This window comes from Mugil cephalus, chromosome 2, assembly GCF_022458985.1.
Source record: "Mugil cephalus isolate CIBA_MC_2020 chromosome 2, CIBA_Mcephalus_1.1, whole genome shotgun sequence".
In the NCBI taxonomy this organism is placed as follows: Eukaryota; Metazoa; Chordata; class Actinopteri; order Mugiliformes; family Mugilidae; genus Mugil; species Mugil cephalus.
The window spans coordinates 12,408,640-12,424,775 of NC_061771.1; the positions used below are offsets into that span (position 1 = coordinate 12,408,640).

Genomic DNA, 16,136 nt, shown 5'->3' on the forward strand with positions numbered 1-16,136 from the left:
CGTTGCTGCAGCAGCGCTCCATCTAGTGGCGTGTCTGTGTCATTTCATTAAGTGACGCGTTTGACGCCAGTCGACGCAGCAGCACCTTGTCTGTGTCAACACAGCGGACAGCATCGCTTGTTACATCGCAGAGGACCAGTGGACGTCACAGGCGCAAAGGTAGGTCACGGAATGTTATCCACATCATAACAAACCGCACACGTTGTCTGCATGCTGTAACTGACATGCTGCAAAGGGCTGGTGATTTCAGAGAGGTGCTTAATAGCTGCGGTGTAAACGCATTATGCCAAGACACAGACTGCCATATATAAGTGATGCGCGTCTTGGATGTCGTGGTAATTTGATCAAAGAGAGCGGTGCCAGAAAGTGCAGAGGGGTGTGTAGGGCTGTCTAGGCCCGTATGGCGCAGTTTCAGCGGAGAAATATCCCAGTTGACGCTCATGCGGGATTCATCCCTGTCGCTCATCATCACCCTGCTGCGTCAGTAGAATAAACAGAGCTGCGCATCTGTCTGGAAGGTACATGCTCTGGCATGTTTCCAAAACAAAGCGTAGTGTCCTGATACGCGTCTGGTCGTTGAGGCACTGACTGACGTATTTGTCCTAATTGATTGGGAGACGAACTAAAGGACTTTTTTGTGTGTGCATTTTGTCGTGGTACGTCGAAAACAAGCGTGTCATGATATGATTTAGCAGGTGTTCTGCAATGACTGGAAATGTCACCAGTTTAAACCACGTTTACTGACCTCTCTTAACATGGACACAGGCATAATTGTACGAAGTTAATTAGTCTCTTTATCATTTTATCCCGAAACCCAAATACGTGTGTGATGCAGCTCTTTGAAGTTCAGTCAGCAAATTATGTGCGCATGTGCAAAATCTGCAGGCATTAGCCTTTTAAGAAGCGAAGGTTATAATAAGCTGACCTGTAATTATACCTAATTTAACGCTGTGTTCAGCATTATTCATTGTTTTTTTAATGTTTTTTTAAAAAAAAAAAAACATTTTCGTTATAAGAAGAAAATAATCTCACTTAATATAGTAATGCTGATAAAAAAATAAATAAATCACGCCATGAACTTTGTCAGGACTGAGCTGTATCGACACATAACGCACACATAATTATTAGAGTAATTAAATCAATTCTGAAAGGCCATTGTTTCCAGTTATTCATACGGGTGTTAATATTGGTGGCAAAATGGTACAAATATAGCTCTGTTAACCTAGCTAGCTTGTTAAAACATAACAACTGTGCAGAAACTAGATTAGTTTGATATTGGCCACCAAATGTTTTTTTTTTCAGCACCTCGTTCTTTGTGGCGCAGATTCTATAAAATGCTGGAAATATTCATTAGAGAGTTTGTCCATATTGATATGTATGTTAGCATCACGCATTTTGTTGTTGACTGCGCATGTGGACATCGGCAAGAATGTTCAAGTAGGCTGTGGCCTGAAGAGCTACGGGGACCAAGTGTGTGCCAAGAAAATTTCACTCAAACCATAACACAACCTTGCTTTCATATGATTTATGCCAAATTCTGACCATACCATCTGAATGTCATATCAGAAATCAAGGTTTATCACTAAGGCTAATCTTTTTTCGTTCAGTTGTGTGAGCCCTTGTGAACTGTAGCCTCAGTTTCCTGTTCTTAGCTGGCAGTAGTGGCACCTGGTGTCTTCAATGTTTGACTTTCACTTCTGTGAAAGGCAGAGATTACTGTTGCCTTTGTATCAGCTATAATAGGTGCGCCACATTTAGGAAAAGATATGAAGGACTGGGCCACTTCATATGCAAAGGATATCGTATAAGTGTAGGTAAATTACGCTTGATATATGGTAATTCTCTAAGAAAAAAAATAAAGGCTATATCACAGCTTTCCATTTAAGGGTTTTTATTTATGGTGTCAGAAAAGGTTGGCAGTTTATTCTCAAACTTCAGCTTAAAATTCCATGCGTGGGCTGGTTTCCATTATATGTTAGAATTTGGTGCAGGACAATTACAAATGGCCCAGGGACTGTAGCTGTAGCTTGGACAACCCTTAGGTAGAACCAGTTTGGCCTGTCTTCTCTGGCCACTGACATATGCTTCTGAGAACTGCAGCTCACTGGGTATTTTCTGTATTTCAGACCATTTTCTGTAAAGATATGTTTTATGGAAGTCCTAGTAGATTGCAAGTTTCTTAAATTCTTAGAACATGTCATCTGGCAACCAGGCCAGGTCTAAACTTCAGCTGCTGTCTTGATCAGTACACATGCCTAAATGCAATGGTCTGCTGCTATCTGGTCAGCTGATTTTATCTTTATTTGCGTTAACAAGCAGTTGAACAGGTGTAACTAATGAGGTGGCCAATGAGCATATGACTTTAGTTTAGTATGCATTCCTGCAATGCATTGATACTTATGATTACGTATGTTACGGAATCTTCTGTATAATCACCACAGTTATAGACTTGTCTAACTACGCATTGAAGCACGTTGTTGGTTCTCGTTTCTTGGGAATTTTTTGATATCTTGCAGAGTGTGCTGCCATGGGGAAGGAGAAGCTCCACATAAACATTGTGGTAATAGGACATGTCGACTCCGGCAAGTCCACCACCACTGGACACCTCATCTACAAATGTGGGGGCATTGACAAAAGAACAATTGAGAAATTTGAGAAGGAAGCTGCAGAGGTATGACTCACAGTGTTCTCACTTAGATGTAAAAGGATATTTTCCTCATGATTATTGTGTTACTATTTCAACAGTGTGCTTGGTCTTACTGATATAAGTTTTTAATTATGTGTTATGCTGGAAGAGTCTTGTGTCATTTTACTCATAACAGCATAAAATATATCTATTCGTCCATAGTGCAAGACTATTATTGAGTATCAAATTTATAATGTAACCATGTGTTTGTAACTTGTCATGCAGCCATGATTACATGTGGTTGAAGTAATAATATGGATGAGTTTGCAGTACCCATGTCAATCAGAGGTAGAGCATACACAAAAAGCCGGATATCATGGAAAGTATGACTTTCTTTTAATTTGGATGATTATGGCTTACAGTCAGTGAAAAAACCCAGGTCCTTTCATGGCATCTGCATTGTTGGGTCTGGTGTCTCTCATCTTCTTCTTGACGGTATCCCATAGATTCTCTATGGGGTTTAAGTCCGTAAGGTTTTCTAGCCAATCAAGCAAGTGATACCATGGTCATTAAACCAGCTATTGATACTTTTGGTGGTGTGGGTAAGTATCAATTCCTGCTGGAGGATAATGTCAGCCTCTCCATAAGGCTTGTCAGCAGAGGGACGTGCTCTAACATTTCCTGACATTGGACTTGTCCAAAAGACATTTAAAAAAAAAGGCAACTGGACTCATAGAGTTTTGAGAAGACGTTTGGCTGCCTCTCCAAGTAACTTCTTCAGTTCTAAGAGGCTGGTGGGGTAGAACTTTGGATTGGATGCCTTTTGGATTACCATGACCTGGATGACTGAGAACCTTCACGGAGACATTGGACTTAACATAGTTGACTAACATCAACAGATGACATGGCTCCCCAAATTGTCACTTACCATGGAAACTTGACACTGGACCTCAAGCAACTTGGATTCTGTGGCTCTCCACTCTTCCTCCAGACTGTAGGACCTTAATTTCTAAATGAAATGCAAAATGCACTTTCATCTGAAAAGAGGAGTTTGGACCACTGAGCCATAGTTCAGTCCTTTTTCTTCAAAGCCAAGTTGATTCTGACATTGTCTCTGGTTTAGGAGTGACTTGACACAAGGAATGCGACAGTTGTAGCCCATGTCCTGGATACGTCTGCATGTGGTGACTATTGAAGCACTGACTGACTGTGAATCTACCCTGAATTCTTGAATTGGCTTTGCTTCACAGTGCTCTCAAAGCTGTGATTATTCTTTTTGCTTGTGCACCATCCTTTTCCCTACCACTGAACTTTCCATTAATATGCTTGGATGGAGCACTATGTGAACAGCAAGCATCTTTAGCAATGAACTGTCAAGTCAGCAGTCTTCTCCATGATTGTGTAGCCTACTGAACCAGACCATGAGACTATTTAAAGGCTCAGGAAACTTTTGCAGGTGTTATGAGTTAATTAGTGAAGTGGAGTGTGACACCCTGCATCCACAGTACTGAACCGCTGCACAATATTCAAATTATATGAGCAACATATATGTTTATTCAAGACTGTTAGCCATAATTATCAAAATTAAAAGAACTTTTTGAACTGAATTGCTGCAATAAACAAACTTTTCCATGATATTCTAATTTACTGAGATACGCCTATACTGATAAGTTAAAATAAGTTAAAATAAAAATTAAAAACACATGACATGCCAATGGAAACCACTGTGACACATTTCAGAGAAAAACTGAAAAACCTGTCTTTGAATAAGGATGTGCTGACTTTTTATATCACAAAATTTTATATATTTTACATGATATTCATTCCCATGGCTATGGGATAAATATGATGTGAGTTAGATTACTAGATTACTAGTACTAGGGATGGGGAACTGATTAGAGTTGAGTAATATTAATGCCATTGTTAATTCTGTTTATCGATTCAAACCTTTATTGATTTAGTTTGACTTGAACATCTTAAACACTGAACACCTTGAACAATGAGATGATCCCCTCCCCCACAAAATGTGATAAATAAATAAGACTGTTTTTTCCCCTCTGTTCAACCACAGTAATACTATACTAGCTGTATTTGGACTTCATTATAGCTTAACAATTGAAACTGGTTTGACCTCAGAACCAGTTTTTGATTCCTGTAATAACCATTGTGCTGACCATTATTGACTAATAATCTTATTAGCCCTCATTAAACACAACTCTTCACTAGACATCAGTAGCGGTTACTGCACTAAGCTAAGTCCCATGTGTATTTTTCCTATTCCTGTACCCTAGATGGGAAAGGGTTCCTTCAAATATGCCTGGGTTCTGGACAAACTGAAGGCTGAGCGTGAACGTGGCATCACCATTGATATTTCTCTCTGGAAGTTTGAGACCAGCAAGTACTATGTCACCATCATCGATGCTCCGGGACACAGGGACTTCATCAAGAACATGATCACTGGAACATCTCAGGTAGACTAAGGGATGGGTAGAAGTGTGAAAATGAGAGAAATGGTTGACAGAGAGGATGAAACAAGGAACAAAGACTCTTTCATGTCTGTCTTCCTTCAGGCTGACTGCGCTGTGCTGATCGTTGCTGCGGGTGTAGGTGAGTTTGAAGCTGGCATTTCAAAGAATGGGCAGACCCGTGAACACGCCCTCCTTGCCTACACCCTGGGGGTGAAGCAGCTTATTGTGGGCATCAACAAGATGGACTCCACTGAACCCAACTACAGCCAGAAGCGCTATGAGGAAATTGTGAAGGAAGTCAGCACGTACATCAAGAAGATTGGTTATAACCCTGATACTGTGGCCTTCGTGCCCATTTCTGGCTGGAATGGAGACAACATGTTGGAACCCAGCCCTAATGTGAGTCTGCTGACATCCAGAGTATAGTGAATTGGACAGTATACACACATACAGCATGTACAGATACTGTAGATGGAAAAAAGGCATAAAGTCTAATTAAAAATCATACCTTTGCATATGCATACCTTTGAACAGCCAGCACCCATGTATCATCTTTGAATCCTAAGCTGCAAAGATAAAAACTGAGCTTCTCTTCGTCCACAGATGACTTGGTTCAAGGGTTGGAAGATTAACCGTAAAGACGGAAATGCCTCAGGCACCACACTGCTGGAGGCTCTGGATGCCATCCAACCTCCCACACGCCCCACTGACAAACCCCTCCGCCTGCCTCTGCAGGATGTCTATAAGATTGGAGGTGAGGCCATTGTTGGTGTGGGTGGCTGTCACGGTTATAGTTTTTTCATTTGCAATTTTTAGAGCAAACAATGAAATGTGCCTGCACCAGTTATCAGGCTCTGCTGAAGTGTTGGTGGTACCAGCTGATGTGTATTTTTGGAATGAGGGCACCTTGTGACAAAAACAGCAGAACTGATGAATTCAGCTCATACCATCCCAAATGACCGTACCTGCTTTTGAAAGCATCATCTCAGCTCTTGCACCTGTTGTACGCAGACGCTAACCTTCCTCCCCTTTCAGGTATTGGTACTGTACCAGTGGGCCGAGTAGAGACAGGAATCCTAAAACCTGGTATGGTGGTGACCTTTGCCCCTGTCAACGTGACCACTGAAGTCAAGTCAGTGGAGATGCACCATGAGGCCCTGACTGAGGCGCTACCTGGCGATAACGTGGGCTTCAATGTAAAGAATGTGTCGGTGAAAGATATTCGCCGTGGCAACGTTGCTGGAGACAGCAGGAACGACCCACCACAGGAGGCGGCCGGCTTCACCTCTCAGGTCTGCTCACAGGTGGAGATAGATTTGAAAGTGATCCTGTCTTTATGTGATGTACATGTGACAATGCCTGTCTCTGCTGGTGTAGGTGATTATCCTGAACCACCCTGGTCAGATCAGTGCTGGCTACGCCCCAGTGCTGGATTGCCACACTGCGCACATCGCATGCAAGTTTGCAGAGCTCAAGGAAAAGATCGACCGTCGCTCTGGGAAGAAGCTTGAGGACAATCCCAAGTTCTTGAAATCTGGAGATGCTGCCATTGTGGATATGGTGCCTGGCAAGCCCATGTGTGTCGAGAGCTTCTCAGAGTACCCACCACTGGGTAAGTTTTCTGTTCTGCAGTAGTGTAATTTGATGTTGTTTGTGTCAAGGCGATTGTCACCCTCACTGATAAAATTAACTCCTTATGAGCGGTAACAAAGATCTCCTCTATCATTCCTCCACAGGGCGGTTTGCTGTCCGTGACATGCGCCAAACGGTGGCAGTGGGAGTGATAAAAGGTGTGGAAAAGAAAGCCCCCACTAGTGGTAAGGTCACCAAGTCTGCACAGAAGGCACAGAAGGCCAAATGAACGTTGTGCTGGGCTGCTGCCCTAAATGTTCGCCATGGCCGAAGACGACACACGATCACTCTGCCCCTCCTACACACCATAGTCAGTGTCTGGTCTATTATCACAATGCATCGCAAAAGCAGACGAAGGAAAAAAAATAACCAGCGCACCATTGGTGATTAACGTGTTAAGACACAATTATATGTAGGTTTTGTTGTTTATTGTGGCAAGACACGCAACTACTTAGTTAGCTTTCTGTGTGCTGTTGTGCTTAGAACTAAACTGCTCAATGATCTGTCCAATGAATGCAGTAATACAATAGAGATGTTCTTTTAGCAGGTCTTGCTGAAGTAATGCTTTGTATTCTAGCTTTAAAAAGAGATATGCTAACTAGCCTGAGGTAGATTGGCGTTTTGCATGTTTGCTGTTTGCACCTTAGAGAAAGCAGATCTGTCTTAAATCTCCATTGTTAGCACTTTGCTTGACTTAAGCTCCCTTGCAGTAGCTCTCATAAAATGTTTGTTACTGTAAAGTTCGTGCACCTTATGCACTGTTATATATGGGCGTACCCTCATAACAGTAAAGATGTTTAAACAGAATCTCTTTGTACCTGGTGTCATTGCCAAGAAAATTTCAGTGAATGGTGACGAGCAAAATTTCTGTAGAATTTCCTTTATTGATGAATGAGAATAAAAGTTCGCTTGCATTTTCATTACATTACAGGCTTCATAAATCTGAGATTATTACTAGTGTGTAAATATGTGCACATAATTTAAATAAATTAAAAGAAACCAGACAGAATGTTAACGTGACAAAGGCCCACTTTATGGCCAGTAGCAAAATGATCTCTGAATAATAAAAAATAAAATAAAATGAAATTAAAAACAAAAATGCCTCAAGTAAGAATAAGAGAAAATATGAAGACAGTGTAACCATTTCTGTTTGGAGGAACTGAATGCACTTCTCAGGAAAGAGAACAGACAAGGAGAGAATATGTACCACAAAAGCAAGGCACCAGTTTACTGTATGTACTGCACATTTTGTAGATGTCATATTGGAATTGGGGTCTTTCAAGTCATTTGACTTGATGACCTAGCATTCATTCTCCGTAATATATAGGTTTGGATATGGCTTCATGCAAAATATACTTAAATATCTGAAGGGAATGTAAAGTCCATTTCTTAAAAAGCAAACTGACCCCAGATCCTTAACATATCCTGGTCTTTGATATGGATCTGCATTATTCAGGTGCTACTACTTTAGGGAGACTGTTCAGCACTGAGGCCTGATGGATAAGAACGATATGCATCTTTTAGTGCTGCAGTAACTTTCCTATAACTCAAAAGGATCCTCACCTGATGCTCTCCATTGTGTACCAAGCAACAGGAGATTTATGGCTGATGATGAGTCGTCTTGATGTGACTGCTCAGCAGTTCAAGCAACAGATGTTCTGCTTTTACTAATAAGCAATACATTCTGCAGCAACTCCACTTCAACGAAGCAAAAACAATCCCACATTGCACTGTATGAAAAAAAAACGACGACATTGGCTATGATTTAAATAAGATCTCAAAGTCCTACTTTGATGTAAAAACAGGGTGGCAAAAAGCCAGATGCAGTACAAAGTTATATTTCTGAACATTTCTTTCAGTGTATTTGTTTCTGAACCAAAACAAAGTGCTTTGCTAGGTTACAACGTTTCTAACAAAATATTTAAATATTAAAATTAAAACCAGGAAATAACATTCAAGATGTGTTTCAATCCACGGCTGTCTACAGCAGGAAAACCAACTGATTGCTGGAGTGTGCTCTAGCATCCTCTTCGGGATGACTGGACAGGTGACATCCCAGCTGGCTGCGTCTGTGTCTGGGCATCCTTATCTGACCACGTGCATGTAGTGTGCACATAATTTGGTGATGAGATTCAAAATACCTTTTGCGACCGACTCTGTTCACAGGAGTTCATTACTTAGCTTCTGTGCCGTTACACCTGTCTGCTTCTCTAAACTGACCGCCACCCACCAAAGGTAATACTTAAACTATGGAGGAGTAACTTACACAAGCCCACTTCAAAAAAAAAAAAAAAAAACCCCAACAACTATCCCTTTAAAATGCATAACCACACAATGGTGGACGCGATGATGATGATGTTGAGGAAATCTAACGGATTTATTGTATTAAAGACATAAACTGATGATCTGGTTTTGGATATTATGGAAAATGACTTGGACATGGTGAGGTAAGATTTCAGTGTGGAAGCCTTCCATGTGATGGTAGACATCTTGTGGGGATAAATGCTAAGCCCCATTTTTCTATACTTACAACAGACGCAAGTGTTACTCTTAAAGGTGTTTTCAAAGTGTGTCCATGCCCTTCACGTGTAAACTGTACCTGGCAAATATCTGTACCTTTGACTGAAAACATGCTGTTCATCATGCACTTTGTCAAGGTCACATATCAACCAACCGTCTCTCAGGACCAAGTTTCTTAGCTCAACAAAGCAGATTTTAGGACATCTGTCATCTTACTTTTCTGGCCTTCCATGTTTTTTTTCTTTTTTTTTCTCAAATTTGTCAGTTTTAATTTAAAACAAAAGAATAGCTCATGCAATGATATGCCACATGTGATCATCCTGTATGAAAATACTGTGATTCTTATCAAATGGATCAACATGAAAATAAACAAAAGAGTATCCCTTGTAATAGTCCCAACCTCCCACTTCCCTCCAAAAAGGATAAAAATTGTCGCTCTGTGAGGTGAGATTTGTACGTCTGCTGAACATGTAGCTGGGTCTATTTTAGCCGTACATGTGACATGTTTAGGAACTCAGTGCTGGCAGTCGAGGGAGAAGATGCAAGCCCACTGGCTGGGCTATGGTTAGAGCCCTGGGACCCTGCCCCTGCTCTTCCTCCTGTCCTCAGGAGCTCCAAGGAGAATGTGTTGGTTTCAGAAGTTCCCTGTGACAGGAAGTCAAATCCCTGTGCTCCTATGTCCCTGTCGCTAATAAAAAGGTCTTCCTCCCCCCATCCACCTCCACCATCACTCTGGCCTTTGCCACCCATGCCCCCTCTTCCTCCAGGGTCTTGGCTACAGCTGTGGAAACCTGTGGGGGAGTCACTACTTGTACTTGGGCTTGGAGATGACAAGCTGTGGATGTGGTGGGTATCCCGGACGGCGCCTGGGGCCACCTGCATGAGGTCCTGCACTGACATAGACTTGCCCATAACACGGTCCATCTGGATGGGCTCAGAGCAGCAGCCCAGGGCGGGCGTCACAAGGGGTTCCAGCTCCAGGCTCATATGTCTCCTCCAAGAGCCCTCCTCCTTAGCATTAAACCTGCCACTGCTGTTGTTGCAGCCTTGGGGCTGCTGCTCCAGTCTGCCCGGCCCCAAACGGAGACCAGCATCCTCTCTGACACCGCTGTCCTGCATCCCCAGACCTCCACAAAAATCCTCCATGTTGGGGGATGCGACCAAATTGCCCGGGCCACCGTTTCGATTAGGAGGCGGCGGCGGTGGAAGTCTCGCCAGAAGCGGAAACCCCCCATCTCTGCCCCCAGAACTGGTGACACTGTTTAGAGTGAGGATGGGCGGAGAGTTCCCCACAGCGTCATCGGTGCCACTTTCCGGTGTGGTGGCCTGAGCCGGGTTAGGGCAATGGTGGTGGTGCTGGTGGTGACGAGGCAGTGGCGACGGGCTGAAAGAGGAGGATGCGAGGCCAGAGGGGGGCGTGGAAGAGGAAGCGTTGAGGTTGAGGTCATTCGGGGGCGCCAGAATGAGGTGGAGGCCTCCCTGCGAGAGGTGGGAGTTGGTGGAGGACCGTGTAACAAAGCCGCCAGGGGGAGGCGCTCCGCCACTGCTGACCTGAGTGGAGCAGGGCAGGTCCTTGCTGAAGACAGGGGAGTGGTAGTCAGAGGTCTGCTCCAGCTCGAAAAGTGGCAGGGAGGAGAGCGTGAGGGCCGAAGACGAGCCTTTACGCAAAACCTGCCGGTAAATGTCTAGCAGGGAGTCCAGCTTCGACTCAATGGACTGGACCTGAGGGGTGAGAAATGAAGACGACAGTGAGGAGGGAAGATAACAGATTTCTGAAATTCCACCGACTGAATACACATCTAATAGAAGAACAGCAACATGTATTATCCATCCCGGTGTCTTCTCATCTTATTTTATTCTTAAATTCTATTTTTTATTTTAACTTGTTATTCTATTTTATATTTCCTATTCTATATTTATATTATTTATATATCTCAGGTCTGTACATTTATACCAAGAGCTGCTGAACAGAATTTCGTTGTGCCTTGCATAATGACAATAAAGATTCTTGATTCTATCATTCTACCACAGGGGGGTGCCAAAGGTGATAACTTTCTAAATCTACAGGTTGAACTACAGTAAATACCAGAAGGTTGTCACTGCTGCCTTGGACTAAATTAAAAATCATTCAGGGTTAGTCATTCATATTTGCATCCCTCAAATATACCTCATCAGTTTTGGAAATACACACAGTATCTAAGCTCCATTCAGAGCTGGAGCAGAGATGCACTACGCCTAGTTTAGCCTAAAGGCTGTTTGGTCTGACATCAAATAACCACCAGCAACAAAAGTCGACTGATGTTGCATTATGTGGACTGTGTGGAATACAAAAAGAGATGTAACTTAACACGCTGCTAAGACTGCAGGCGATGGCCAACTACGTTCTGAACTCTTAATACCAGCAGGAGACAATAGCCTGTATTCATCGTCCAAAGGAAAAGAGCTAGGATTAGCTGGGAGCCAGGCCACTACAAACTATTGTACTGAATTGTTCTACTCAGAAAGTCTGCATTTTCTACGTTGCAGATGACCATGTCACTGTGAAAAATACTCATCACAAGTTGAAATGTTCAGAGGACATGAAGACGAGGATCGAGAAGAGTCCTCCGTGTCTGCCCTCTAGTGGTGTATGTTACATGTTACATTCATCATCTCTGTTTCTCTTCTATTGTGTTCATTTGCCTTAGCCTAAGACTGGAAGTCTAAGACTGAAATTCAAAAAATAAATAAATAAAAGCGTGGCAATACCAATAACATTTATTTATTTATTATTTTTTTTTATCAAAAAGCGTGGAATCCCTGAACCAAAAATTAATTGAATCACATTTAATTACACATTTAAGTCTAATTTCTATTTAGTCAATACATAATAATTGGTGCATTTTCAGGCTTTAGACAGAGCCCGGCTAGCATTTCCTGACCATAGCCCCCTGACATTTTACCATCTCAGACTTGGAAAGAAAGAAAATGTGCATCTTTTAAGTGTTGGAACAAATTGTCCACCTTATCCTTGCAGTTTTTAGTTTGCCCACATACCACTTATACTACATTCTGGTGACCTGTGATGATCATTTCTCTTTGTCACAACATTAGGAGCGTTGTGTCATTTCTGGATAAAGTTCATAACACTGACCTGGCGCTCCACCTTACAGACACGACCCAACATGCTCATGTCCTCCAATAAATCTCCATCAGACAGCAGCTTCTCTCGAATCTTCTTATCCAGAGGGACCTGGCCCTTCCCCAGGATTTGGTCCACCCTGGAACACAAACACACACAAGAAAATTACAAAAACACAATAACACATGGATTACAGGAAGAGACAGAGTGGCAAAGTAGAAAAATCCACGAGACGGCCCACAGAAAGGAAGAAAGGCTGAAACAGAATACCAGATGACCATAAAGCACACTTTGTTTTCAAATACAACAAGCGCACAAAAGGTTGTTCTCCCTCACTGGATATGACAAATATGTGGAATATATGGAAGGCATGTGTCTAAAGATGTTTAATTCTTTCGACTTCAAATTAAGTCTTGAATTCCTTGTAGTTAATAGCAGATCATTCAGATTGTTTGTCATCCAGTGAGGTTCAGTAGAAACACATTAGTAAAGTTTTGGGGGGGTTAAATTGAACAGAAAGCAGGAGTAAGCCAAAACAATATCATGCAATTCATGTTTAACAGGTTGCAGATATACAACTTGAACACGATCCTCCAGACACAAAGAGCAACACAACACCAAGATGTTTGAACTGAGCTGTTGCTGTGATTCTGTAAACACTTTGGTGAAAGCGGGCACTCACTCTGTTCTCTCATTTCTTTCATTTTCCCGTGCCAATCACTGCCTTGTCCCTCATCGCTGTTACATAACCCTACCTCTTTTTTCCAGTGTTTATAACAGCTTATCTGTCATTATCACCATAACAGCCATGATAACTCAATCTGTTGAAAGGAGCTGCTGGATAAAGTGAGTATGTGGATCCAGAGTTACTGTCATTTAGTTAAAAAAGGCTATTTTTGCTCCTCCCATTCCAGAGTCTGATAAGCATCAGCTACATGAGGAATGATGTAGACTGCATGCAGCATGTTCAGACAGCAGGGGTCACTGTGGCAACAGTAACGGCAGGTTCGTATATACAGTTTGTGTTTTGTGTTACACATCACAGCATCAGCTTTAGGATTCACCTCAGAACAAATGCCCAAAACCAGAACATATATACTGTAGAGACTTGTTAGTGTTTGGTTAGCAGATCACTTCATACAAAAGTGTGTAAGAAAAGAACAGGCTCAGTCAATTCAACAAGTCTGGCTACATCTAGTTGCCTAGGGGCCTCATCCGTGCATAGAAAGTTTTTCTAAATAGTAGTATTTATCATATGTATGATCATAAATATGCAAATATCACAACCTCTGGTCCCTAAATGAACTGTCTGTTAAGCCTACATATCCAAAATCTTCTATGGTTAAAACTTACAGAGTTTAAGGGAGCGCACCGCACCGAACTCAACAAAACACTAGCAAAGATTGAAAAACCTCCTTATTGGCAGAGCATGGGTTGTCAAACTGATGACGACGTTTTCTTACTTTACATGTGTGTTGCCAGTTTGCCTGCGTTATTTGAGTTGCAGTCTGTTGGGCTCTCTCCACCGTACAAACTCAACCCTTTTTGGCCTAACCCTTATCTCTAACCCTAACCCTAACTCTAACCCTAACCCTAACTCTAACCCTTATCTCTAACAATCTTTTCCATATCAAACCCTAATGGTCTCTAATTTTATTCAGCATCACCTTGATGCGATCATTATCACTGTTGAAAATGAAGCCGATAGGACCACGAGGTCAGTCGGTGTATCTGAGATGAAGTGGGGAATGCTTCTAAACTTACACACAGAGACAAAGGTAATACTAATGATTTCCATTTGTGGAAACTTCCTTCACAGACAGATCAGGCTTCTAAATCGTTCAAGAATTAATGAATTGACTGAATCAGAATTGAATTGAACCCATGACACATGTAAAGGATGAGGAGGTGGGTGGGTGGGTGGGTGGGCGGATGAGTGCGGGCATTCTGACCCCTGGGTGGAGGTTTTTCTGCCCTGACTGTAAAAGACAGGCAGTGAAGGGGAGGAAAAGATCTTGGCTCGGCTGCTCAGGGGCTGTGGGCCGACTATCATGTCCAGCCTGTGAGAGAAGCAAACAAACAGGTACAGTACATGCTAAACAACAAAATGAGAAACACATATAATATGCATATAAACACACGTAGAAGGTATGTATGTATACGCACACATACACTGATCAGGCATGACATTACGACCTAATATAGTGTAGGTGTCCCTTTGTGCCTCCAAAATAGCTGTGATTCATCAGAGAATGGGGGTCTTTGGGTCCTAAGGGTTGAGGGGAGGGGCCTCTGTGGATCATCCCACAGATACTTGATCAGTTTGGTATCTAGTGAATTTAGAGGCCAGGTCAACCAGTTTTTTTTTAGTTGTTCCTAAACCGTATTTGTGTGTGTGTCTGCGTCAGGCTGCATCCTGCCGGGGATGACTGCTGCCACCAAGGAGTGTCATTGCTATGGGGTCTGGTCTGGTCCAGGTGGGTGGTAACATCCACAGCAGAACGTTGGTCAATGTTATTCATTTCTCCTGTCAGTAGTGTTAATGATTTGGTTGATTGGTGTATACCTCAAGAAACACAGATGAGTCAGTTAGGCCGTGGTCCAACAGCTCTGGTTAAACAGAGGGATAATGTCAAGTGTCAGCTGTGTGCAGACTGTCGCTCTTACCGGGTCTGCAGGCTCTTGATACGACACAGCATGTCCAGGTGACCAGCAGAGTACTGTTCAATCACATCCTTCACGTCATATGGACGCAGGGTCTCTTTAAACTTCTTCTTGGCAACATGAAACTTCATTATCCTGCATCAACAACAAAAAAAAACATGCCACTGAAGGTTCATGCAGGTCATTGTATGTTCTATAGCAAAACGGAAACTGGAGTTCCCGAGTTTTTTCAAAAAAGGAATTTGTTTTGACCCTGTTTTCTTTCCCCAGTGAACTGCACTTTAATAATATTCAGAGGCTCCATGCTCCAAGTGGACAGATGTTCATATCTGTTGATGGACGATTATATCAGTCCACCTCCCCTGTTCAGAGAAGGGTTTTCAAAGGAGTGCCTTGTCCTTTACAGCAGGGGTCTTCAACGGACCTCTAAACAGATGGAGAGATTAAGTAGGGACCCCCTACCTACCTAGGCCTAGTGCTATTTATAAATATACATGATTATTATCATTTTGCATTCGGTACTAAGCTATTCAAATAACGAACACGTTCAAATATTCATTTTCTTATGTCAAACATGCAAAGCAGTAGGGTGTCCGTGCAACTGCCATTAACTTAAACATACATACAAACATTCGATTTCATCTGGGGACTGAATAGGAGATTAAAAAAAAAAATATATATATATATATATAAAAATGTGTAATCAACCAAAGACTTTGCCCCCCCCCCCCCACCCCCCCTCCCCCGCAGTACCTCTGTGGACCCCCTAGAGGCCATGGACCACCTGTTAAAGACCTGCTTTAGACAAAGGCCTTTGAGGAAAACAATAACAACAAGATCAAAAACAATTCTACAGGTAAATACTGTACATGTCATTACAGACCCTAATCATGCCAGTTTCAGATGAGCAACACCCATGGATGCTCCTATTCAAACCCCAACTTCCAGCAATCTTTCAGAAACGTACAAGTCCATCGGAACTCGTTTCAGCTGGTTTTATTGTGGTTGGGTTTTGGATGAGGAGCCACACGGGGGAGCTCTGATCCAGTCTGTGACGATGACCTGCAGTGACTCCACAACCACATGAAAGAACTCTTTTATTTTT

At 42.5% G+C, this 16,136-nt stretch overlaps 2 protein-coding genes across 6 annotated transcripts in view; one reads left to right on the forward strand and one right to left on the reverse strand.

Annotated features, from left to right (window-relative positions):
• The first annotated feature begins 9 nt into the window (after window positions 1-9).
• Window positions 10-7,533, forward strand: LOC125000167 (elongation factor 1-alpha 1). Its single transcript, XM_047575565.1, has 8 exons — window positions 10-159; window positions 2,517-2,671; window positions 4,918-5,097; window positions 5,197-5,493; window positions 5,698-5,848; window positions 6,130-6,386; window positions 6,472-6,706; window positions 6,831-7,533. Exons 2-8 carry the CDS (start codon window positions 2,528-2,530, stop codon window positions 6,953-6,955), a joined length of 1,389 nt encoding a protein of 462 aa, XP_047431521.1. The 5' UTR covers window positions 10-159; window positions 2,517-2,527; the 3' UTR covers window positions 6,956-7,533.
• A 1,965-nt stretch (window positions 7,534-9,498) lies between these two features.
• kcnq5b (potassium voltage-gated channel, KQT-like subfamily, member 5b) overlaps window positions 9,499-16,136 on the reverse strand; it is a 109,274-nt gene continuing 102,636 nt past the window's right edge. For 4 of the 5 annotated variants that reach the window (XM_047575523.1, XM_047575531.1, XM_047575539.1 and 1 more), the window contains 4 exons: window positions 15,035-15,166; window positions 14,320-14,427; window positions 12,380-12,506; window positions 9,499-10,968 (listed from right to left, as the gene is read on the reverse strand). In XM_047575523.1, the coding sequence (XP_047431479.1) occupies window positions 9,727-10,968; window positions 12,380-12,506; window positions 14,320-14,427; window positions 15,035-15,166 (1,609 nt within the window). In that variant the 3' untranslated portion in view covers window positions 9,499-9,726. The remainder of the gene's footprint in view (window positions 10,969-12,379; window positions 12,507-14,319; window positions 14,428-15,034; window positions 15,167-16,136) is intronic. The other variant, XM_047575547.1, reaches the window with a different exon arrangement.